The 25,449-nt window shown below is 36.5% G+C and overlaps 2 protein-coding genes across 2 annotated transcripts in view; both read right to left on the bottom strand.

Annotated features, from left to right (window-relative positions):
• Positions 1-1,026, bottom strand: part of ncoa2 (nuclear receptor coactivator 2) — a 139,129-nt gene extending 138,103 nt beyond the window's left edge. The window contains exon 1 of the mRNA XM_051686928.1: positions 535-1,026. The gene's annotated coding sequence lies outside the window, so the exon portion shown is untranslated. The remainder of the gene's footprint in view (positions 1-534) is intronic.
• Positions 1,027-1,109: 83 nt separating this feature from the next.
• On the bottom strand, positions 1,110-24,973 carry tram1 (translocation associated membrane protein 1). Its single transcript, XM_051686962.1, has 11 exons — positions 24,736-24,973; positions 16,368-16,431; positions 13,728-13,849; positions 13,382-13,498; positions 13,216-13,274; positions 10,655-10,739; positions 10,320-10,390; positions 9,737-9,841; positions 9,443-9,586; positions 4,398-4,543; positions 1,110-2,177 (listed from the first exon to the last, which is right to left on the bottom strand). Exons 1-11 carry the CDS (start codon positions 24,856-24,858, stop codon positions 2,110-2,112), a joined length of 1,104 nt encoding a protein of 367 aa, XP_051542922.1. The 5' UTR covers positions 24,859-24,973; the 3' UTR covers positions 1,110-2,109.
• Between the last annotated feature and the right edge of the window lie 476 nt (positions 24,974-25,449).

The raw sequence follows: 25,449 nt of genomic DNA, 5'->3' as shown, positions 1-25,449 counted from the left end.
TCAGTTGTTAGCTAAAGTTTTTTAGGTTATTTTATCCGATTTGGCCTAATTGATAGCATACCTACCTTGGATGGTTTTCAAGTAATAAGAGTTGTTGTGTCACTGCAGTATAAAATCAAATTTCTTCATTTCATTCCCCATACAAGCATCGTTGCGTTCCAAACACTGATCCCAGCAGAAAACTGTGATTTGGGAGTAGTTTATCAGAAAAATGGACGACCTTATAAAGTCGCCGTCAAGTCACAAATAACAGTGATTCCACGTCTCTAACCATCAAGCACAGACATTTAAAGTGAATTGGCACCACTTCGACTGCGAAATATTATGGTGAGCATCCTCAATAACATGCAGCTGTAAAGTAGTCTATGTTGGTCTCACAATTGTATCATCACCTGTCACCAATAGCCTATACAAAACAACACTGAGTTAAGTTCTCACATATTTTTACTTTCCTCACATATAACACAAAGGCTCAAATGGCCAGTCGTTTCCATGTTCAAAGACTAGATGGTCAGGCAGAAAGCCAGAGCTTACCGTGATTACTCAGCAGCAATTAAGCCCAAGTGTGTCAAGTATCCGATCAAAATCCAGACGGCGACAGATTTATTTCCTGTAAACAATACTTCCATCTGAACGTGAGCCAGAAACGAAAGTATGAGATTCAGAATGGACGTACAGTTGTAGCCGGTGCTGATCAAAGGTTAACACCGAATGCAACTTCTCTCAAAGCGAAATCTGCAAACAGTGAGACTTGTGCACTATTCTGCTGTTCACTCTCGCGTTCCTTTCAGACTGGCACGCGCTTGACAGCAATTGTGAAACAGCACTGGGTTGTTTTCGCAATGAGACCTCCCGAAAGAAAGTGCACTATTAAGAGTTTAGAAATACAATCATATGGTATAATGGCCTATAACAGGTTAAAACACTACGAAGCAACACTTCGGCTTAAAACACTTATAACAGACATACACGCATATCAACGAAATCGATCAATATAAATCACTGTCCATTCAAATGAACAAAAACCACGGTGAACAGCGCCGCTCCATGGTCAGTATCGGTAATGCAAGGAGAACATTTAAAGCAACATGAATGAAAATGCTACGCACTTGTCTTTATAAAGTCTATTTATATTTCTTCCTTTGAAGAACTCATTTTGAAAATGTCTTGACCTTTTTTTTTTTTTACAGTGCGGCAAAGAAAATGCAGAAACAACAGGGCATATCTGACTCACAACCAATGCAATACAAAGGGGACAGATAAATAAACAGAAAACAGAACAGTAACAAAACATTTATTAACTGCTTATCTTTGTAATAGGTTGTTCTTAGGTAAAAGAAATATGAGATAGCAATGCTTATTTCTTTATTTAAATTCCACCTTTATGTATATATTTTTTTTTTCTTTAAACAAAACGTACTAATGTAATTATCTGAGAAAATTTTCGAACATTTTTACCCTAATTTCAAAATCTCACCAGATTTACACTTAATGGTTTGCCATTTTTAACAGGTTGTTACCTAGACAGCAAAGTCAGCTGTGCAGAGTTCAGGATTAAAATGCAGAATCTACTGACACAACGAAAGCCCAATGCTTTTGTTCTCTATCACATTTGTTTCTTTGCTAAATAATTATTTATTGTGGAACATTAAACTATTTACTTGGCTTGACCAATTAGGCAGTGCAGTGCAAATAATATAATTAACGTTCTGTTAAAATAAAACAGAATAAAAAAATAAAAATTAAAAGTGTGAAAAAAAAAAAGTGACAAAGCTTTTATACCACAATGCAAATGAAGCAGAGATCTTTCAAAAATGCATAGAATCAAATCAACAAAAACTGTGAGCCTTCAGAGAACTTTAAATATAACCCTGATTTCAAACTTGAATTAAAATACTGGATTATCCCTCTCTGTTGTCAAAATTATGTATGGTTACGCACTTTTAAATAAGTTACATTGTCCCACAGCTTTCATATTTTCTTTGTAGGCATGGCTGGATCACGGTCATTTGATTTACGGATTGTGGATTGCCGCTTCGAGCAAATACAGAAAACGTTTTTTGGGCCCTTACAGAGTCAGGAAAAGAAAGTGGGGGGAATGGAGATGGTTTATGATGACTTCTCCTTCCTCGCTCTGGGGGAATCTGCTCCGCTGGCAGATCCGTTCACACCATTGGCTGTGGCAGAAAAATGAGAGGTGGCTTGACGTAAGTGATTAGCGGTTCATATTGTGTTGCAGATTCTTAAAGGGTTAGTTCACCAAAAATGAAAATTCTCTCATGATGTACTCGCTCTCCTGGCATCCCATGTGTGTATGACTTTCTTTCTTCTGCCAAACACAAATTAAGATTTTTAGAAGAATATCTCAGCTCTGTAGGTCCATAAAATGCAAGTGAATGGGTGCCAAAATTTTGAAGCTCCAAAATCCATATAAAGGGAGCATAAAAGTAATCCATTTGACTCCAGTGGTTAAATCCATGTGTTCAGACATATGATAGGTGTGGGTAAGAATCAGATCAATATTTAAGTAGTTTTTTGTAAAATTGTCCTCCCTGACCAGTAGGGGGCAATATGCACAAAGAATGTGAATCACCAAAAACAGGAGGAGAAAGAGAAGGAAAAAGGACTTAAATATTGATCGGTTTCTCACACACACTCATCATATCGCTTCAGAGTCGTTTGGAGTACTTTTATGTTGCCCTTATGTGGATTTTGGAGCATCAAAATTTTGGCACCCATTCACTTGCATTGTATGGACAAAAAGAGCTAAGAAATTCTTCTAAAAATTAGTGACTAGTCGACTAAATGGTTCTGATGCTGCTAGTCGACACTGGAATTACTAGTCGGTTAATATTTCCCCCCATTAAACTGATCATAATTTTTACACATTTACGTTTGGCTTTATATTTTTACAGAGGCTGCACTTAAATTACTGTCATATTAATGTTACATATTTTAAATAGAATTAATAATACAAATATTATAAAAAAAATAAAATAAAAAAAAAATAAAAAAAAAAGAGGATTTCTGGAGCAGATACAGAGTTTAATTTCACCTCAGGCTGCGCGTGCGTCTTCCCTCTCTCACTCGCGGCGCGCGCAGGAAAATGTCCTCTCGCTAGACAAGTAAACTCAGCAAAGTAGTAATGAAATCACTTCGGCGGTGCAGAAATCGGCTTTCCAAACATTTGAAAGTCCCTAAGGATGTTTTCACATTTGAGTCTTCTTTAAATCTGTGCATGCTTGTACGTTATTTTTCCACTGAACGGGCTTTTTCTAAGCGCAGAATAGACGCCTCAGGTGAGTCAAGTCCCGTCTTTCACCGGACCATGTCGACGGGTTAATTTTGCTCATCCAAAAATTATGCTTTTGAGTAAGTAGCCTAGAAAATAACTGTTTTAGGCTAGGTATGCCATTTTTTAATCTGCTGATTAAGAAGGCTATTTTCAACAAGGTGCCGATTGCTAAATGGTTAAACTATATTTTATTCTGTGTGCACGTCATGTTTAGAATACATTAGGTTTATTGCAGGCTACGTCACAGGCCTATTTTTTTCTATCCTATAGCTACTTTTTTGTTTTTACATCGTAACTGTTATTGGTTAAGGTTCTTTACCGAACAGCTGTCATATTAGATCAATGGTTTATGCATGACTGCACATTGTGAAATACGCGCAACTTTTCAGCGCATTTTTTTTCTCTCTCATAGATTTGGCTTAGTCTACCTGTTAATTATTTTCAACAATGTCCTGACTGTTTTAATATGTTAAGTAACTTTTACTTGGTGATTTCCATTTAGAACAGGCTTTTAGGGTTGTTCCATTGATCCTGCACTATTCATTCAATTGTTTTCAATAAATATGTCTGTTAAGTATTCGCTAACGTTGATTCAGTGAATGTGTGTCATGTTCTATATTTAATGTACAATGTTCATAATTCAAGGCGAGCACGTCGCAGATAAATGCCCCTTTTCAGTGGAATTTAGCATCGGATTTGGAACAGATTAAGCATTTTAAATGGGTTGCATAAACACACTTTTTTTTTTTTTTTTACTGTTTTCTGAAGGTTGGTTTCTCTTTAGACTAGTCGACTAGTCGGTTACAAAACTTCTGTTTAAATGACAGTCAAATTAGTCATAGCGCACAACCATACTAAAAATCTTAATTTGTGTTCAGCAGATGAAAGAAAGTCATACATATCTGGGATGGCATGAGGCGGAGTAAATGATGAGAGAATTTTAATTTTTGGGTGAACTAACACTTTAAATGTATTTGTATATTCCAGAATTAACAATAAGATTCTAGACAGTATAATCGTCACCATTTGACAGCAGTTCACCTATATCAGTGCAGTATTTCCAATAAAAAGGGTAAACACATCTTAAGTGGGCAACACTAACCTTTTTTCGATTTGCTCTTAGAAGACGTTGATTTCTTCTTTATGACTTGAGTCTGTGAGTGTTCTCTCCACCGTCGCAGCTGGAAGTTGATAAATTTCCACATCATGAAAGCCTGAGTGGTGCAGATTGCAGCCAGTACAGTCACCCTGAGAGAAACAGTGTGCATTACAACTCCAAAAATAACAAAGCAAAAGGTTGTTATTGCTTTTCCATCTTCTGGGGCTGTATTACAGAAACTTCCTACCTTAAAGGAGTAGTTCACCCAAAAATGATAATTCTCTCATCATTTATCCTTATGCAGTCTCAAAATTGGATGGCTTACTTTCTTCAGCGGAACACAAAGATTTTTTTGATGGAGATATGAAGTGTTTGTATTCGTACAAGGCAAGTCAATGGGGACAACACTTTCAAGCTCTAAAAGAGACATAAAGGCAGCATAAAGGTAATCCTTATTCTAGAATATGGATCCACATCTTCTGAAGCGAAACGATCTGTTTTGGGTGAGAAACAGACCAAACATCTGCGGCATCCTTGGCATGATCATGATTTGAAGTTTAATAATATTTCCTCGGCTTGAAGCATGTGCAGAGCAGGTGCTCTGTTTTGCACCCAAAATCGATTGTGTTGCTTCAGAAGACATGGATTAAACCACTGGAGTTGTATGAATTACTTTTATGCTGCCTTCATGTCCTTTTTGGAGCTTGGATGTTTCAGACCCAATTGACTTGCATTGTATGTACAAACGGCATCATATCATTCATAATGTTCCGCAGAAGAAAGAAAGACTTAAGAGTTTGAGACTTTTTTTGGGTGAACTATTCCTTTAAGTCTTAAGATCTGACAAGTTCAATGCTCTAAATCAGATCCGAACTGAAACCGCCATGATTACTACACAGACAAGATAGGATTCTAGATTAGAATGCTTCTGTAATGTGGCCCCTGAGGCCTGTACCATGATGCCGGTTTCGGTGGCTAGCCAGGTAAGTTTTAGTTTAGTTTGCCTCAACCCCAGGTTTTAGGTATCATGAAATTTGGTCTGCTTTTAGCGGTGTTGATCTCCATAGTAACTTATGCTACACGGCTAACCTGCTCCGTAGCAGGTTTCGTTCTAGATTACAGATCGCTAACAGATGCTGAACCAATCAGCTGTGAGTAAAATGACATCTCTGACGCAATCAAGTCACTCCCCCATGTCTCTCAAAGCACACTTTACAAATAAAATCTTGGAAATCCACAAATTTAACTCTTCATGATAAATTTATTTGAGAATCAAAATGTAGATTTTCAGCAGATAGTGTGTTTAGCCATAGCAAAAAATATCTTTGAAAATATAAACATACTATATTAGGCTATCTATAAAACAGCCAGTAAAATGGATTAATATGATACCTGCAAAAAATAATCATTTTAAAAATATTAAAAGCTCAAGATTGCTATGGAAAGGGGTGAATACCACCCAAACCTCTTTCTTTCATGGACATGAGATAAACATACAGTATTTTACTTGAAGTTATAATAATATAAGCAATATCAGCAGTACACAAAATACGTCATATTATTGCATACCAATTATTTGCATACAGTATTCCAAGTGCTCACTTTTTAATTAATTAATAATAGCCTTTTTTATGCTTTTTATTTTTGCATTTTTTTTTTACTTAATACAATGTACAAATTGTATATCAAGATAGATAAAAAACAAAACAAAAATAAAACACGATGTTATTTTGAATAACCATATCAAATAACCATTCACAACATATTTGATAAATAATGTGTAATTAATTCATTTACATGTTATATTTTATTTCAAATAAAGTGGAAAGATTTTTTTATTTTTTTTTATTAAAGGTGCTATCTGTAATATTTTTACTGTACTAAATCCTAAAATGACCATAATATGTCATTAGAGAATTAGGAAACATGCTAAGTTGAAATGCTGGCTTCTCCGATAACAATGCTACAGCCAGAATATTCTACTTTGAAGTTTCCATTCCGGGCCGGAATTTCTGTTTATGTTTTGGCCTGTGTGATCCCGCCCACTGCCCACTCACCAATAGTATTTCGATATCGCTGGGTTGTCAGATTTGAACAAGTTTGCAGGCAAGGAACACTGCGTGCTGCAGCCATGGAAGCCAGCAAACGAACTGGATCAGAGATAACAGATTCCACCCGACCTAAAAAGCCTCGCCATCCGTCTAAAAACCACCATGACCAGAGGTGTAGTAAAACAAGGATAAATATTGGAGATGCCTTTGGAAGATGGAGACAGCTTAAAGCCCAGCAATCCTTTAAAACGGATGCTGAGTTGGCTAATTTACGTGTCAACATTCTGGCAACCCGCACGAGCTTCGAGTCTGGGGCTGGGCAGACAACTCTCCAATATTCTGAATTTGGACTGCAGTACCTATTTCAAACACTTGTCAATCTTACATATGCATTTCCTTTATTTCTTTTACTTTAACTTCTGTTAATAAATACCTTTTTACCTGTAAATAATTAAACAAATGTGAATTTGGAAGCTCATACTTTTTTACTAGGTTTGAAAAGGTCTCCATTCCTTTCAGTGAACAGCTGATATCTTTTCAGACCTCTATCTGCCCAAAACTTAAATGTATTATCTAATCTATTTAGCATGAAATCAGGATCTTTAGCAATTTCTAGTAAAATAACAACTTCTAAAAGTATTACTAATACAAGTATTATCTATTATTTTAAATGTGTTGCTTTAACAGGGATAAATTAATAGGTTCCCCCATTTGATAAATTTCCATCTTCCTCCATTTCACTTTAGGTTCACAATATAGGTTGAATTTGGGCAGTTTTATAATCATTTATTAAATTTGGAAATTCTAGTCCTCCAAGCCTTTTTGACAACTTAAGAATTTTAAGACTAATTCTAGGTTTCCTATTATCCCATATATATTTACAAAGTAGTTTATTCCATTGTCTAAAACACTGTTTTGATATACTAACTTGCAGATTTGGAAAAAGGAAAATAAACTTAGGGAGAATATTCATATTCATACTCTCTATTCGTTTTGTAATCAATAGTAGCCTATATTTATTTGTATTAGTTTTGAATGATAAAGTTTTCAATTCAAATAAATATAAAAGCTTTTATATTTTAAATAAATGTAAGCTTTTAAAATTAATAAGCCCATGTGTTCTTGTTGTGGGCCTAGATGAATTCACTTATGCATTGATATACCAGCTGTTTTACATATTTTTTTTTATCACATTAAGAATTTGTTTGCAGCAGTCCTCTTGAGCTCTCGTAGCAGCCGCTGTTCCTTCTTGTGGTGTAAATGTCTTTAATTGCTTCATAATTCTACAGTTATTCCTTGTACTGTGTAACTCATGTGTTTTAATTCCTCATGATTTCATGCAGAACTCTTGAGCAGTGTTTCTATTATATGTTTTATATTTTTTTAAAACAATGTCTTTTGCACAGTTTAAATGAATTTAAATTCTTATTTTCATAATCATCAGCTTTCAGCAGAGAGGAAAATCCAGCTCTCGCGAGAAATGAATCACGTTCTCTCACACGATTGGTTGTGCGCTGCAAACGTCACTCATTCATGTGCACGAGTGCGTAATCTAATCTTAAAGTCAGAATCGAAGCCTGAGTTGACAGACAAAGTTGATGAGCTGCATCATGGTACCAATTAAACCTGATTGGATTGGTTTGAATTTGTCAGCCTGAAACCAATCCTGAAACCCTGAGTTTGTTCAGCAACCTTCATGGTACAGGCCTCCGGTCTTTAACTGAATCCTGTCCAACCACTTTTAGAACAAGTGCATTTAAAATGTAATTACATATTATGCAGGCTGCCCAGGTGATATTCCAGCAAATTTAATCATATGCGATGCAAAGTTTTTTTTGTAAGATGATTGTTATCTTCTGTTCTGCACTTTTATATTGGAAGCAGACACACACTGCAGATCATGTCTATTTGGTCAGTGATGTGCAGATCACAAAAGTACAGTATGATAGTTTAACTACGGTATGTGTAAATAAGACTATGGTAACCACAGTAATCCCATGGATGGTTCCTCATTAAAATGTTTATGTCAAATGTAACTACAGTTTCAGTATTTTTTTCATGAAAAATGGAAGCCTTAACACATTTTGAAACTACTTTGACTGTTTTTTGTTTTGTTTTTCTCAATAAAATTAGCAGATTCTCTCACTCCCTTAATAGATTAATTGCAATTATACGTCAACCACCAAAGACCATTTGGGACGTTTTGCAAACAAGAATTATGAGAGTTAGCTTTAAAGGGATGGGTCACCCAAAAATGACTCATCATTTACTCACCCTCATACCATCCCAGATGTATGACTTTCTTTCATCTGCTGAACACAATCGAAGATTTTTAGAAGAATTTCTCAGCTCTTTTGGTCCATACAATACCAAAAATTAGTGAATGGGTGCCAACATTTTGAAGCTCCAAAATCCCCATAAAAGGCAAAATAAAAGTACTCCAGACGACTCTGGTGGTGAAATCCATATATTCTGAAGCAATTTGATAGGTGTGGATGAGAAACAGATCAATATTTAAGTCCTTTTTTTACTATAAATTATCCTCCCTGCTCAGTCAATTCCCACTTTCTCATTCTCCTCCTCTTGTTTTTGGTGATTCACATCCTTCTTGCATATCGCCCCCTACTGGGCAGGGAGGAGAATTTATGACAAAAAAATGACTTAAATATTGATCTGTTTCTCACCCACACCTTTCATATCGTGTCTGAACACATGGATTTAACCACTGGAGTGTTATGGATTACTTTTATTTTGATTTTGGAGTTTAAAAATTTTGGCACCCATTCACTTGCATTGTATGGACCTACAGAGCTGAAACATTCTTCTAAATATCTTAATTTATTTTCTACAGAAGAAAGTAAGTCATACAAATCTGGGATGACACGAGGGTGAGTAAATAATGAGAGAATTTTCATTTTTGGGTTAACTTACCCTTTAATTCAACTACTCCACCACACTTGCTTGTTTTTCACTCAAGATGTGGATCACTCTACTTACCGAACAAACAGCACATTAAAGCTTCCCTCTGCAAGGTTCAGACCCTGTTTCTCTGCTCCAGCCAGCCCAAAGCCCACAGTGAGAACAGACAGGGAAAGAGTCAACAACCGGCCCAGCACAAACAAAACAGCCCACAATGTAAACCTGTTAACATACACAAACAGACAGGTTTCTAAAAATGCTTCATAATAAAGAAGCATACTTTCCTGAGATTAAAAGACAATTGTAATATCTTTACAATACATCCGAGGCGTTTATTAAAAGCACTTGGTTCGTCCAATGAATGGCACTCACCCAGTTTGCCTGTCCTCGTTACTGAAGTAAATCAGTCTAGATACATGGAAGAGGAGTTCAACAAAGTAATGCAAAACCAGCAACACCAGGCCCAACCGGTTCAAACTAGAAACAAATGAAAAACATAATTTAAACACGAGTACCACCAGTATTAGTCTTTAAAAAGTGTCATTTCTTTAATTATACATACTGTAGGAGCCATTCACACCAGGCACATTCTTGCATTCCATCGAAATTATTTTTTTAATCGTGGACTATGTGCACCTACGTTAGACAGACGTCTTTGGCCAATGTGTCGCATTTTTTCTTCATGCATAGAGTTAAGATGGTATGTCATGTTAACAATAGTTAAACTTTTAAAAATGTATCCCAAGACCTCTTTGTTCTAATTCCCATTCCACATAGATGATTTTAAATGCAAGAATGTGTCCTGTATTAAGTGCCCCTTATGCAATAATTTGTCTAAGATAGCCAAGTGATATTTTAAATACATATGCACAACTATATTATTTTCAGTGCCATGAGTAATGTACTATATACTGTATTTTGATTAATACAAATATTATCTAATAGTTTAGCTTACTTTAGAATGTAGGCTCCTGCGATGTGGACCAAGTAAAGGCTTATATAAACAAGCTGACGAGGAATGTCTTCCTGAAAAATAAAACAAAAGCACAAACCGGTTCCATATTTTCATTGCTATTGTGTGTTTATCCAAAATCTGGCCCCGATGACTGTCTATTGTCATGTCTTCGCTCAATTTCCGTGAAGTAAAAGTTTGGTAAACATGGAACCCTCCGGAGAGGGAAATCTGTCCCGTTTCAATAACAGGATGCAAGACGGTCTCGTTTTCAGTGCGTCTTGTGCATCCTGAACACAAGTCCCACTGGAAACACCATGTTGACTTTGCTTGCTTACTTTCTTGGCTTTCTGGAAGTAGAGCTCTGGGATAGCATGGAGCCAATAGCCGAGCTGACAGATGTAGTAGAACTTCATCTGGAATCTGAAACCGATAAGGAACTGCTTTAGCATCTCCACGACTTGTGGAAATCAAACACCAGTGAAAACTGCATTTGCAAGCTGTGTGTTACATACAGTAGGTCTACGAGAATCAGAGGAGAGAATTAGAGGTAGGCTAATGCAGGATAATTTGATCAACTGTGTCACAGTAGCTTTTGAACAACCTTTGTGATGCAAACCAGCCAGGCTTATCAGTTTACCAAAGAAGATATAACTAATACTCAGTACTGCTCAGTAGTAGTGACATCACAAAGCTCACAATGGAAAGACAAATGGAATATGAACCTTTTTTATTCTACCTAGTTTTCTCATCCATCTTTTTACACTCCCATGCTTTATAACACTCACCAGTGTCAGTATCATGAATGAAAACTTCAATGAAAAATAAAAATAACATTAACTGAATTAAAAATAAAAACTAACATAATTGGAAAAACTTAAGATATATTTTCATAATTTATAGAAATTAACCAAATAAAAAAAAATACATATATGAATTAATTTTAGTTTTAGATACACGGAATATAAATTTTTAAATATATCTAACTTTAAACCTTTACCACCTGCCTAAATAAAGAATTAAAATGCCAAAAGTTAGTACAAAACAGCCCTGACACTAAACGGCCTAAAGGAATTTAATAGCAATAAACATTTAAATATTATCTGTTAGCGCATTAACATATAGTTAGCTCGAGGCAGCTCGAAAATACTAAAGCTGAAATAAAAATAAATAAATAAAAAAATATTTATATATATATATATATATATATATATATCTCTCCAACTTAACTGAAACTAGAAAAAGCTGAAAAAATAAAGTTAACAAAACAAGCAAAAAAAAAAAAAAATTGAAAATAAAATGCAATTTTTTTAAATAACACTGGCGCACACACTGAAGAAAACCATCACCCTCCTGCCATTTATAACCATATCCCATTAACCCACATTTAAAGGAATGTTCCAGTTACAATACAATAAAAGCTCTTTCGACCGCATTTGTGGCATAATGTTAAATAAAAAAAAATTAAAAAATTAAAAAAAAAAGCAAAAATCATGGTTACAGTAAGGCTTTTATAATGGAAGTGAATGGGGCCAGTCTATAAACACAACAGTACACAAGGTTACAAAAGTACAGCCACAAGACAAACATTTAGGTAGTAACATCTCTTACTAACCATATCTGTGTAAAGTTATATTCAGTAATACCAGATTATAAATCCTGTTATCTGGTAAATGCCAAGCATCAATAAATCCCAGATTTGATCACAGTAAAATCATGTTAACATGTATAATGTTTATATTTTGTGGCTATACTTTTTAAACAGTTTTTATTTTAACATGTATGGACTAGCCCCATTCACTGCCATTGTAAGTGTCTTAAAGGAATAGTTCACCCAAAGATTCTCTCATTTACTCACCCCTCATGCCATACCAGATGTGTATGATTTTCTTTCTTCTGCAGAACACAAAGATTTTTTTGAAGAATATTTCAGCTCTGTAGGCCAATTCAATGCAAGTGAACGGTGATTAGAACTTTGAAGCTCCAAAAAGGAAGGAAGCATAAAAGTAATACATACGACTCCAGCATTTAAATCCATGCCTTCAAAAGCGATATGATAGGTGTGGGTGAGAAACCGATCAATAGTGAAGTCCTTTTTTACTACCAATCTCCACTTTCACGTCCACATTTTTGTTTTTTGCACCATTAGGAGTCAATTCCAGAGACTGTTGTGTGTGAAAATCCCAGGAGATCAGCAGTTACAGAAATACTCAAACCAACCCGTCTGGCACCAACCATCATGCCACGCTCCAAATCACTGAGATAAATTTTTTTCCCCATTCTGATGGTTGATGTGAACATTAACTGAAGCTCCTGACCCGTATCTGCATGATTTTATGCACTGCACTGCTGCCACATGATTGACTGATTAGATAATCGCATGAATGATTGTTTGTGCCAGACAGGCTGGTTTGAGTATTTCTGTAACTGCTGATCTCCTGGGATTTTCACACAAAACAGTCTCTAGAATTTACTCCGAATGGTGCCAAAAACATCCAGTGAGTGGCAGTTCTGTGGACAGAAATGCCTTGTTGATGAGAGAGGTCAACAGAGAATGGCCAGACTGGTTCAAACTGACAAAGTCTACGGTAACTCAGATAACCACTCTGTACAATTGAGAAGAATATCATGTCAGAATGCTACTCTGAGATGCAGGTTGGCGCTGTTTTGGCGGCACGAGGGAGACCTACACAATATTGGGCAGGTGGTTTTATGTTGTGGCTTATTGGTGTAAAATATATAAACACACAGTATATTAAGTTATTTGTTTGTGGTGATCAACATTATGCAATAAATGCTGTTAATAGATCTTAATTGTATTGAACCTGGAACATTCCCTAAACACATTATGCTTTTAAAATGATCTATTTTTCCCTGAAACACATAGCATAGTACTTACGGCATGAGAATGTGCGGGTAGCCGTCCCACAGACTGACGGGGTTAGACAGGAGGTTCTCCTTCATTTAAACATACAGTAAATCAAATTAATCTCTCAGACACTACTATAAACACTGACGTGCACACAAGCTCCTATTTATATGACATAGGGTGGTAAAGCTCTTACAGAGACAAGAATACTGGCTCCCCACAAGCAAGAGAAGAGGTAGAAGGCACTCAGCTGACTGGACTCATTGAACTTGCTGTGCTTGGTTTTGGAGAAATGCATCTTTCTGTTGATTTTCTGTACGGTCAAGCATTCAAGTAAATGGAAAAACAAATGGAAACATTCATTAGTATTTATAGTGTGTTGCACAAAACATACTATAACATATTATAATCAACACAATGCGATCAGGTGTTTGTAACCAAATGAACTGCACAAATGCTAGTGGTTTTAACTGTACAGCTTTGGTCATGCTGGTTTACTCAAACTCACCAGAAAGAGGGGTTTTCTGGCTACAGATACTTACATCCAGCACATATTCCTGAATAATGGCATGCATGATGATGGCCACGAGCATGTAGAAGAAGACAGTGGCTATATCTTTAAGACCATAGTGGAAGTAATTCACAACTGCGTCTTCTGGACCCCCTATAAACCAGACAAAAAATAAAATAAATAATTATATATATATATATATATATACACACAGGTGCATCTCAATAAATTAGAATGTCATGGAAAAGTTCATTTATTTCAGTAATTCAACTCAAATTGTGAAACTCGTGTATTAAATAAATTCAATGCACACAGACTGAAGTAGTTTAAGTCTTTGGTTCTTTTAATTGTGATGATTTTGTCTCACATTGAACAAAAACCCACCAATTCACTATCTCAGAAAATTAGAATATGGTGACATGCCAATCAGCTAATCAACTCAAAACACCTGCAAAGGTTTCCTGAGCCTTCAAAATGGTCTCTCAGTTTGGTTCACTAGGCTACACAATCATGGGGAAGACTGCTGATCTGACAGTTGTCCAGAAGGCAATCATTGACACCCTTCACAAGGAGGGTAAGCCACAAACATTCATTGCCAAAGAAGCTGGCTGTTCACAGAGTGCTGTATCCAAGCATGTTAACAGAAAGTTGAGTGGAAGGAAAAAGTGTGGAAGAAAAAGATGCACAACCAACCGAGAGAACCGCAGCCTTATGATTGATTCAAAATTGATTCAAGAATTTGGGTGAACTTCACAAGGAATGGACTGAGGCTGGGGTCAAGGCATCAAGAGCCACCACACACAGACATGTCAAGGAATCTGGCTACAGTTGTCGTATTCCTCTTGTCAAGCCACTCCTGAACCACAGACAACATCAGAGGCGTCTTACCTGGGCTAAGGAGAAGAAGAACTGGACTGTTGCCCAGTGGTCCAAAGTCCTCTTTTCAGATGAGAGCAAGTTTTGTATTTCATTTGGAAACCAAGGTCCTAGAGTCTGGAGGAAGGGTGGAGAAGCTCATAGCCCAAGTTGCTTGAAGTCCAGTGTTAAGTTTCCACAGTCTGTGATGATTTGGGGTGCAATGTCATCTGCTGGTGTTGGTCCATTGTGTTTTTTGAAAACCAAAGTCACTGCACACGTTTACCAAGAAATTTTGGAGCACTTCAGGCTTCCTTCTGCTGACCAGCTTTTTAAAGATGCTGATTTCATTTTCCAGCAGGATTTGGCACCTGCCCACACTGCCAAAAGCACCAAAAGTTGGTTAAATGACCATGGTGTTGGTGTGCTTGACTGGCCAGCAAACTCACCAGACCTGAACCCCATAGAGAATCTATGGGGTATTGTCAAGAGGAAAATGAGAAACAAGAGGCCAAAAAATGCAGATGAGCTGAAAGCCACTGTCAAAGAAACCTGGGCTTCCATACCACCTCAGCAGTGTCACAAACTGATCACCTCCATGCCACGCCGAATTGAGGCAGTAATTAAAGCAAAAGGAGCCCCTACCAAGTATTGAGTACATATACAGTAAATGAACATACTTTCCAGAAGGCCAACAATTCACTAAAAATGTTTTTTTTATTGGTCTTATGATGTATTCTAATTTTTTGAGATAGTGAATTGGTGGGTTTTTGTTAAATGTGAGCCAAAATCATCACAATTAAAAGAACCAAAGATTTAAACTACTTCAGTCTGTGTGCATTGAATTTATTTAATACACGAGTTTCACAATTTGAGTCGAATCACTGAAATAAATCAACTTTTCCATGACATTCTAATTTATTGAGATGCACCTGTATATATATATATATTTTGTCTCATTGGATGTTAAACCACAAGCATTTGGCTAGTGGAAACCTGCACACTATATATGGAAAATGGAAGCCTCCTAGTATTCTTGATTTCATACTAGTATAGAAGAGACTATCTGATTGTTTTTGCCAAACAAATGGGGATAATGAATGATGAACATAATGCTGTTAGATCACTGGTCAATGTTGCAAGATAAAAAGGAAGGAATCTATGATTTTTTTTTTAAAGCAGCTACTTTAAGTGTCAGTGGCATAAAGTTCACAAATATTGTCAGTGTGCAGCTGTTTGACAAAAACTTAAACAAGACAACATCCTGATAACCTTCAGATGTTTTAACTATGGAACTCTCACATGCCTTTATTTTAGGGTCGCAATACTAATCTTTAAATCGACTCAATTACAAGCCTAGTAAATTACATTACTGACAAATGATCCCTCTTTAAAAAAAAAAATCCAGAATAACTGAAATGGCAATATTACTGAAAATAACATTTGTTTGTTTATTTATTAACTTTTAACTCCATGTCAGCAACAAGGCTATTCACATGGCAAGCACAGGGTAAACAATAAATATATACAATTTACAAAGATATATTAAGACATTTGAGATTAATACAAAATAAAAATTCTAAAGTACGTTCAGGTGATACCTTTCTAAATATTTCCATTAAGTGTGTCTCTGAATAAAATTGTTGTCTGATAGTTTCAAAGGTGTTACAGTTCAGTAGGATGTGTTTACTGAAAGTAATGTAGTATGGAATTTATTCTTACACAAACTATTTAAAAAGACCAAAAGGAACTAGTTTTGCAATACTATCTTATGAATGAATTAGAAAAAGGAAGATGTAATTTCCCACATGCTTACCATTTGCTGGAATGGTGACATTGTATTGCACAGTTATAAACAAAACCGCTACTTTTGATGTAATCTGCACAGAAAGAAAAAATGAACATTATGTCCAAACAGTTCCCAGAATGGACATTAGCCAAGAGATGATTTTATATATATATATATATATATATATATATATATATATATATATATATATATATTACACACACACACACACACACACACAGGTGGCCAAAAGTTTGGAATAATGTACAGATTTTGCTGTTTTGGTAGGAAATTGTTAATTTAATTCACCAAAGTGGCATTCAACTGATCTCAAAGTAAAATCAGGACATCACTAATGTAAAAAACAGCACCATCACTATTTGAAAAAAGTCATTTTTGATCAAATCTAGACAAGCCCCATTTTCAGCAGCCATCACTTCAACACCTTATTCCTTGAGTAATCATGCTAAATTGCTAACTTGGTACTAGAAAATCACTTGCCATTATATCAAACACAGTTGAAAGCTATTTGGTTCGTTAAATTAAGCTTAACATTGTCTTTGTGTTTGTTTTTGAGTTGCCACATTATGCAATAGACTGACATGTCTTAAGATCAATATTAGGTCAAAAGAAACAGCTTTCTATAGAAACTCGTCAGTTAATCATTGTTTTCAGGAATGAAGGTATAAGGATATACAATGTTTGAAATTGCCAAAAAACTGAAGATTTCATACAAAGGTGTACACCACAGTCAACTGGCTGTAACAAGGACAGAAAGAGATGTGGAAGGCCCAGATGTACAACTAAACAAGAGGATAAGTACATCAGAGACTCTAGTTTGAGAAATAGATGCCTCACATGTCCTCAGCTGACAGCTTCATTGAATTCTACCCGCTCAACACCAGTTTCATTCACAACAGTAAAGAGAAGACTCAGGGGTGCAGCCTTATGGGAAGAATTGCAAAGAAAAAGCCACTTTTGAAACAGAAAACAAAAAGGTTAGAGTGGGCAAAGAAACACAGATATTGGACAACAGATAATTGGAAAAGAGTGTTATGGATCTTAACCCCATTGAGCTTTTGTGGGATCAGCTAGACTGTAAGGTCATGAGAAGTGCCCAACAAGACAGCCACATCTATGGCAAGTGCTACAGGAAGCGTGGGGTGAAATGTCACCTGAATTATCTGGACAAACTGACAGCTAGAATGCCAAGGATCTGTAAAGCTGTCATTGCTGCACGTGGAGGATTTTTTGATGAGAACTCTTTGAAGTAGTTTAAGAAGTTCTGAAATTTCTTTTCAAATTGTAATAGTAATTTTTCATGTTATTAATATCCTGACTATACATTGTGATCAGTTGAATGACACTTTGGTGAATAAAAGTACCAATTTCATTCCATAAGAGAAAATATGTACATTATTCCAAATATTTGGCCACCAGTGTATGTATGTATGTATGTATATATATATATATACACACACATACATACATACACACACACTTTAAAAATGTTTTTTTTTTTTAAATGGTAGTAGAACGTCTACTGTAGGTTTGACATTCCCCTAAAGTTCTCCTTAAGCCACACCCTCACTACACGATTTTTGATCGGATTTTGCTGTCGTAGACAGATTTCCAAAGTCTACGACAAAACGCAGAATCAACGCCAAACTTTTGCTCGCGGCGATGATCGTAAAGTATGAGCAGTTCACCAACGTAATCTGTATGGGATCAAAATCCTGTCAAAAGTATTGTGGTCACAGATCCAAAAATAAAAAACATGAAACAAAATAATAAGTGCAGATTTAAAAATAAGCACAAAAATAAATAATTTGCGCAGATCAAAATAATTCATGCAGATCAAAAAATAACAAGCGTGAATCAAAAATATATAAACGCATTTAAAATGTGCTGCAAAAAAAAGAAAAAAAAAGAAAAACTAAAGCAGAATTGCAAACAAAATCATGTTTTCCTTGGTTATATTACTGTTTTTTGTGCTCACTGACAATTTTGCTCATATTTTCATTTTTTTGTACGCTTGCACTGTATTTTTCTTTGCTTTTGTTTCCAAGTTCTGCGCTTGGTTTTCCAAAACTTGTGAGTAGAGTTTCATGTAAATCGGGGGCGTATTGCATCCTTATTGGTCCACTAGTTCTTGATTGACAGCTCCTCCTCTAGCCAATCACTCGAAGAGTGGAGGTGACGTCACTCCAATGCAACTCCGACGGCTGCTGCTCAATATTATATTATTTGTGGTTGATAGATACACTGCTTGTGTCTGTTTTGAGTGTTTTCTGCCAGCTCTAGGAAACAATGTGTTATCCGTGTAGGCCATTATCACAGTCCGTTAACACATGTATCGAGTCAGCTGAATTTAGTTAGCAGAGTCTTTAGTTTTGGCATTATTTAACACTTCCTTGTTTGTAGGTTATTGGCTGCATATCTTAAAAAAAAAAATAAAATAAAATAAAACAGGCTGGGTTGGTGTGGATGTTTGATGCATGTTTTTACTAGCTGTACCAATGTAGTCGCGAGTTTAGAACCCAACTTGATCTGCTTTTCCACTAAAAAAAATCCAGATCCCAACACCAAGGCCTATTACAATACTGATGAATATAGAAATGCTTTAATATAATTTGACTTTTTTTTATTATTATTATATCAAAAATCTAAAAGTTGTGCATTATTGCTGACACCTAGATGCACACTTTGGAGTTGGTTGTATGCCTGTAAGACATTTGCTTCAAATGTTACTGAAGTTGTATACTCTATGTTATGGAAATGTTTGCAAATGTTTTGGATATGTATACTCCAATGTTGCCTGTATCTTTAGAGACAGTCCCTAAATTTGCGACTATTTGTGAATAAAGAACGTCCAACCAAGCCTTTATTGCATCATTTATTGACATGGGGATGCTTGGTCACTTGTTTCTGATTTCACTGCAGTATCATGGAAAAAGAAACTATATGTAGCCGTGCCAACGATGTCAACTTAGGATCAGTACATAACGGCACATTCAGCAACATGGAAAAGCGGATCAAGTTGGGTTCTGAACTCGAGACTACATTGGCACAGCTAGTAAAAACATGCATCAAACATCCACACCAACCCAGCCTTGTTTTTTTTTTTTTTTTAGATATGCAGCCAATAACCTACAAACAAGGAAGTCTTAAATAATGCCTAAACTAAAACTCTGCTAACTAAAAGACTCGATATGTGTGTTTAACGGACTATGTTAATGGCCTACACGGATAACACATTGTTTCCTAGAGCTGGCAGAAAATACTCAAAACAGACACAAGCAGTGTATCTATCAACCACAAATAATATAATATTGAGCAGCAGCCGTTGGAGTTGCATTGGAGTGACATCACCTCCACTCTTCGAATGATTGGCTAGAGGAGCAGCTGTCGATCAAGAACTAGTGGACCAATAGGGACGCAAAACACCCCCTGATTTACATGAAACTCTACTCACAAGTTTTGGAAAACCAAGCGCAGAACTTGGAAACAAAAGCAAAGAAAAATACAGCGTAACCGTACAAAACAAATTAAAATATGAGCAAAATTGTCAGAGAGCACAAAAACACAGTAATATTACCAAGGAAAACATGATTTTGTTTGCAATTCTGATGACTTTGCTTTAATTTTTCTTTTTTACAGCATATTTTAAATGTGTTTATATATTTTTGATTCATTGTTATAATTATTTTGATCTGCGCTTATTATTTTTTGATTCATGCTTATTTTTTTTGGATCTGTGACCGCAATACTTTTGACGGGATTTTGATCCCATAGATCTGAGCCAGTCTTGAGCAGTCACAGACGCTGGGATATTTTCATGCCATGCTTGATATTATTTCACATGATCTTGTTGTGTGAGCAATGCAACGACAAGGGCGAACTGCTCCAGCCAATAATATCTTATCATGCATCTTTATGTACAAGAAAGGAAAGCCACAATTTGAAGATAATTATGTTTTATTGTAATAAACTAAAAAATAATATATGGTCTGCTTGACATTGTGCTGTTTTATTTACCTTTTTCCAAAACAGACACAGACATCCTGCCAGCGTCTTTCCAAACATTGTTGCTGCCATATTTTATTTTTTCCTCTCTTCTTTTGTTTTTCAGACAAGATCAGTCAGCATAGCATTTGGACAGCGAGCTGATCGTAACCATTTATTTCTGGTGAAATCTCGTGTTCACTCTCATTTCTCGCATGATATATTTGAGAAACGCTTTTTCCGGACCGCACGAGCAGCTCCTGAAAAGCATGTAAAAATTAAGTGCTTCTAAAGCACATGCCATCTGCGGACATTCGCGCCAAACTCCAGCTAAAATAGAAGCAAAGATTATGATAATGAATGCAAAGCGCTCTGGATTCACTTTAAAGATAGTTCACCCAAAAATGAAAATTCAGTCATTGTTTACTCACCTCTGTGTTGTTATAACCCTATATGACTTTCTATTTCTTAACACAAAAGGGAGACATTTTTGTGCTCACTGATATCATACAATGGCAGTTTATGTGACCAACTCTTCAAGCTTCAAAAGAATGCAAAAGTATATTTCAGAAGTCTAATAAATTATTCCATGAGACTCATGATTGTTTCGAAAGCTTATATACTTAAAGCTTATACTTAAATACTTATAAGGTTTGGTGAGAAACAAACCAAAATCTAATGTATTATTTAGTGAAACTGTTGAACGACCGTTGCTCTCCTCTGCCAGTTTGAGACTGGACGAGATCAGTTCACGCAAAAAGGGGCATTCATACGAACACCCGTTATGTTTATCTAAAAACAGGTCTGCCACAGCGATACAAACAACAGAACACAAAACAGCTGCACTTACTAAACATGTTTGTAGTCATTCGTTTGCAGTCTGAGAATAGATGCATTTCTTTGTCCAGCCTTATTTGTTTGAAACGGTACTCGGAAATCACCCTTGCAAAAATCGGGAGTTCACTGCGAATTTGCCACAAACTCACCACTGATCCTTTACACATGCAAATGGACTTTGCAGCAAACTTGCGGTCAGTCAAAATGTCCATCTGGCAAACATTTGCTGCAAATCACAAACAAATTTGCATGCGAAAACAGCGAGTGACAAATTTGTGGAAAATTTGCCAGAACACTAGACTTTTGTAAGGGCAAACCAAGAGGGATTGAAGAGGCTAAGGAAGCCACAGTCACACAGTGTCCTAACCTAACGGCAAACGACATGCAATAAAATTTATATTTTCTATGTTAATCAGAGTTTTTGTCCTAACCAGACATGACAAGCAATGGTCAATTTCTGACGATCGTTTGGTTTCTACTTTCGGCATTACGCCAGTTAACCCTGTCCGATGTGAACTGGCACCGGTCCAAAAACACTCATAACAGTATATTGAAGCCAGCATCTCAATAGCCCTGTTAAAAACTACTTGATTTTGGCAGAGAATGTTACACTTACCGAATGTTTCGCTGAGGTCTCACTCTCTTCAGGCAGAGGTCTGTCACCCACACACCAGTTCAAAAGGAAAAAATAAATAAGTCTGGGCAAAGAAATTTCTTCAACTACAAACTCAGACATGTTCAGTAAGTTCGGTTCTCTGGTTTATGTGCAGCTGTTTTGTGTTCTGTTGTTTCTATCGCTGTGGCGGACCTGTTTTTTAGTTAAAGGTGCAATATGTAACAATTTTCACGTAATATTTGCCTTTATTTTGCCAATGTGTGAACGGCTTGTAATGCAACTTAAAAAATGAGCCCTTCCCGGACTTCCTAGGTTGCCTACTAAAGCCTGTAGACTGATTTTCATGCGAAGGGAGCGGGTCGCTTTTGCCGGGAAAATCCAAAGGATGTGACATTTATGCGCGCTCCCGAGAGCCTTGCCTCAGACAGTAGCTTCTCTTCCGCTATTCAACAGCGACAACTGTCTGCAAAACTAGGTAACGTTATCTTAGAGATGGAATCCAGCAAACATCCGGCTCCCAGCACAACACCGACTCCTACACAAACTCAGAGTAAGCCAAAAAAAAAAAAAAAAAAACATTTATCTACTGAATCCCGTCTGGCCAGCAAAAACTAGAGTGAACATCGGCAGGGCATTTGATTTCTGGAGGGACCTTCGTTCGGTTTGGGGCTCAAAACCGACCCTGAATTGGCGTTCTTCTTATTGGACAGGTAAGCTTACATAACTGCAAAGCATGTGAAATATAGTGCCATAAGGATTGAGCCGTGTAATTTTATTTAACTTGATCTTGTCATAAACAATGTTAATCTGTAATTATTCAGCAAGGTAAACTACAATAATACATTAAATGAATGCTAGACAATGTTCAAGATAATACAAAAAGCTCCATTCATTAGTGTAACATAACTTGGTTATACAGAAAATATATACATCCTTTATTATTATAAAACAATAGCGCATCAATATATCAAAATGACAGTTGTGATGGAATCACATCAATACTGAATTGTGTCAACATATTTATAATGTATAGTCTATTTTATAAACAGCTACTGTCATCATCCACCAAATTTAGCTAACAGCTATTGATAAAGCTGGCTAGCTAGCTAACGCTGACATAGGCTATCGTATAAATGCAATCAATGTATCATGCAAAGAAAAGTGTTTACTTCAAACTACATTCTCACATAGTCAGACCTATATCCACACTTTGTTTTAGCCCTGTTCCAGCAATGGAGAGTCAAATATAATATACAGTCTCAAAGTTTCTAGTAAAACAATCATAGCTGTGTAATTTTAATTATGCTACCTCATCTGTCAGCATGTTGCCGGTGGATCACGTTCAGTCTCTTTGTACGCAACATCATTGTTTTGGATGCTAGCTCAATCATGTCCCTATGGAGTGTGTGCACGAGCGCGAGCACGAGCAACAGGTAGCTGGCTGCAGTTCACTTAACGGCCACAAGTGTCATTAATAACAAGGGTTTCTGAATCTTACATACTGCACCTTTAAACATAACGGGTGTTTGTATGAATGCCCTTTTTTGCCAGCGGGGCTGCATGAAATGTTGCTCTTGTGCAGTCTCATGAACGTGCAGAGGAGATCAATGGTTGGTCAACATTTTCACTAAATAATATGTTACATTAGATTTCAGCTTATTTCTCACCAAACCTTATTGTATGCTTTCAGAACAATCATGAGTCTCATGGAATAAATTATTAGACTTCTAAATTAGATTTTTGCATTGTTTTGAAGCTTGAAGAGGTGGTCACCATAAACTGCCATTGTATGACATCACTGAGCACAAAATTTTTTCCCTTTGTGTTAAGAAAAAGAAAGAAAGTCATATGGGGTTATAACAACACAGGGTTGAGTAAACAATAACTGAATTTTCATTTTCGGGTGAACTATCCCTTTAATTAAACGAGTGTTTAATGGCAAATGTTCTTGGTTGTTGCGGGTTCATACATCCAGTGTTAATGACACGCAGTTACACAGGAGGAGTAACACCCGCTTACTCTATTTCTGTGGAGATGAAAATGAAGTACCAGATTTTCAAAAACACACACAGAATCTCTTCCTTCAGTGGATTTTAATTATAATCAATCTTTCACAAACAGACAATAATTTTAATCAGAATTCAAACGAGCATATCATTAATAAGGGGCATATAAGAGCTCCACATCTGTTCAAGTAGAAAACGTCAATTCCCATGATGCCCCAGTTCTGCCGCTGATATTCAGCGAACTATCGTCCAAATCAAACCGTTGCGCAAACTCGCATTCCTACCGAAAGTTGGGAGTAATAAATCAATAAGCTTCTACCAGTTAAAACATTTTGTTTGTAAAAATCAGTGAGTGACGTGAAGACGCTCCTGCTGCCGTACGCACCGATAACAGCTCTCTCAGTCATTCTCCGATTGCCACGTAACACTTCATTTGCAGCCACGATTTTGCGCAATTATATTACGATAAATTATACCATTGCACTCAACGCTTCTATAAACGTAACAAATCCGCGCCGTGGCTTTTGATCTCGCGCGTTTCAAAGTTCTTTGAATCGCTTCATACGGAACTCCAGTCTCTCGCGCATCATGGCTGTTTGAATCAAAATTCCCAACTAGTTCAAAGAAGCCGGCGAATAAACCAGCAACATGTACTTGAGACAAAATGATGCGCTGATTTATATGGATCAGTAATATGCAATATGCAAAGAAATTAAAGGTAAATAAAACGAAAAAGTAACAACCTTTCAGTTTTTCTGCACTTAAAGGAAGTGGACGGGTTCAGATCTGTTTCTGACAGGGCATTAAGGATCTGAAGAATTTCTTATAGGAATAAACCACAAAGCAGTAATCACCTTCATTTGTCATCTTTTATTCTGACGTGTTCTTAAATGTGCAAGAGTGAATGATTTAAATCAGAAAGGCTTCTTACCTCGAACATTAGACCCAGCAGGAAAACCATAGCAACACAAGATACAATATCCGCATGGTTCTGGATCACAAACTCATGGCTGAGCACCGGAGGGTTCTTACTGTTCTTTTTCCGGATTCCCATTTTGGTGAATGCTGAAATAACTTTTGGTGGCCAAAATCAGTGTGTGAGTGAGGAACACGTCTTCACTATCGCTATCAGGTAGGCACGTCAGTCTTAACGCCTACTTCTGTCTTTTTTCTTCCCTCCTCTTTTTTCAATTGAATGCGCTTTGCACAATGGTACAAGCTGCAGTAATGCCATCTGCTGGACTGGAGTGGGCTATGAGAAAATAGCTTGAATAGAATAGAATAGTAACATGGAACTAGTCCATATGACTTGCACTATATTCAATGTCTTCTAAAGCGATATGACAGCTTTGTGAGAAGCAGACCAAAATGTAAGTCATTATCCACTTAAATTAATTTTTACGGTACCCATATAACTACCCCCTTAATTATGTAGTGATAAAACTTATCAGGTTATCAGGTTACTCTCTGCTTTTGACATCAAAATGTAATAAGCCGGAAAGAGCACCGGTATAGGCGTTCACATGCAACACGAAATCTGGGTGATGGGCAAAAATCTATGTATGCTGACCATTTATTGCTTAAAATTTGTATGTGTGAACACAACCGGGCTAATCAGCCGAGGAGAGGGACAAAGGCAGCTGGA

The sequence above is a fragment of the Myxocyprinus asiaticus genome, chromosome 44 (assembly GCF_019703515.2).
Source record: "Myxocyprinus asiaticus isolate MX2 ecotype Aquarium Trade chromosome 44, UBuf_Myxa_2, whole genome shotgun sequence".
NCBI lineage: Eukaryota > Metazoa > Chordata > Actinopteri > Cypriniformes > Catostomidae > Myxocyprinus > Myxocyprinus asiaticus.
Note: the sequence above shows the minus strand (reverse complement) of the source record. Positions and strands in the feature narration are given on the sequence as shown.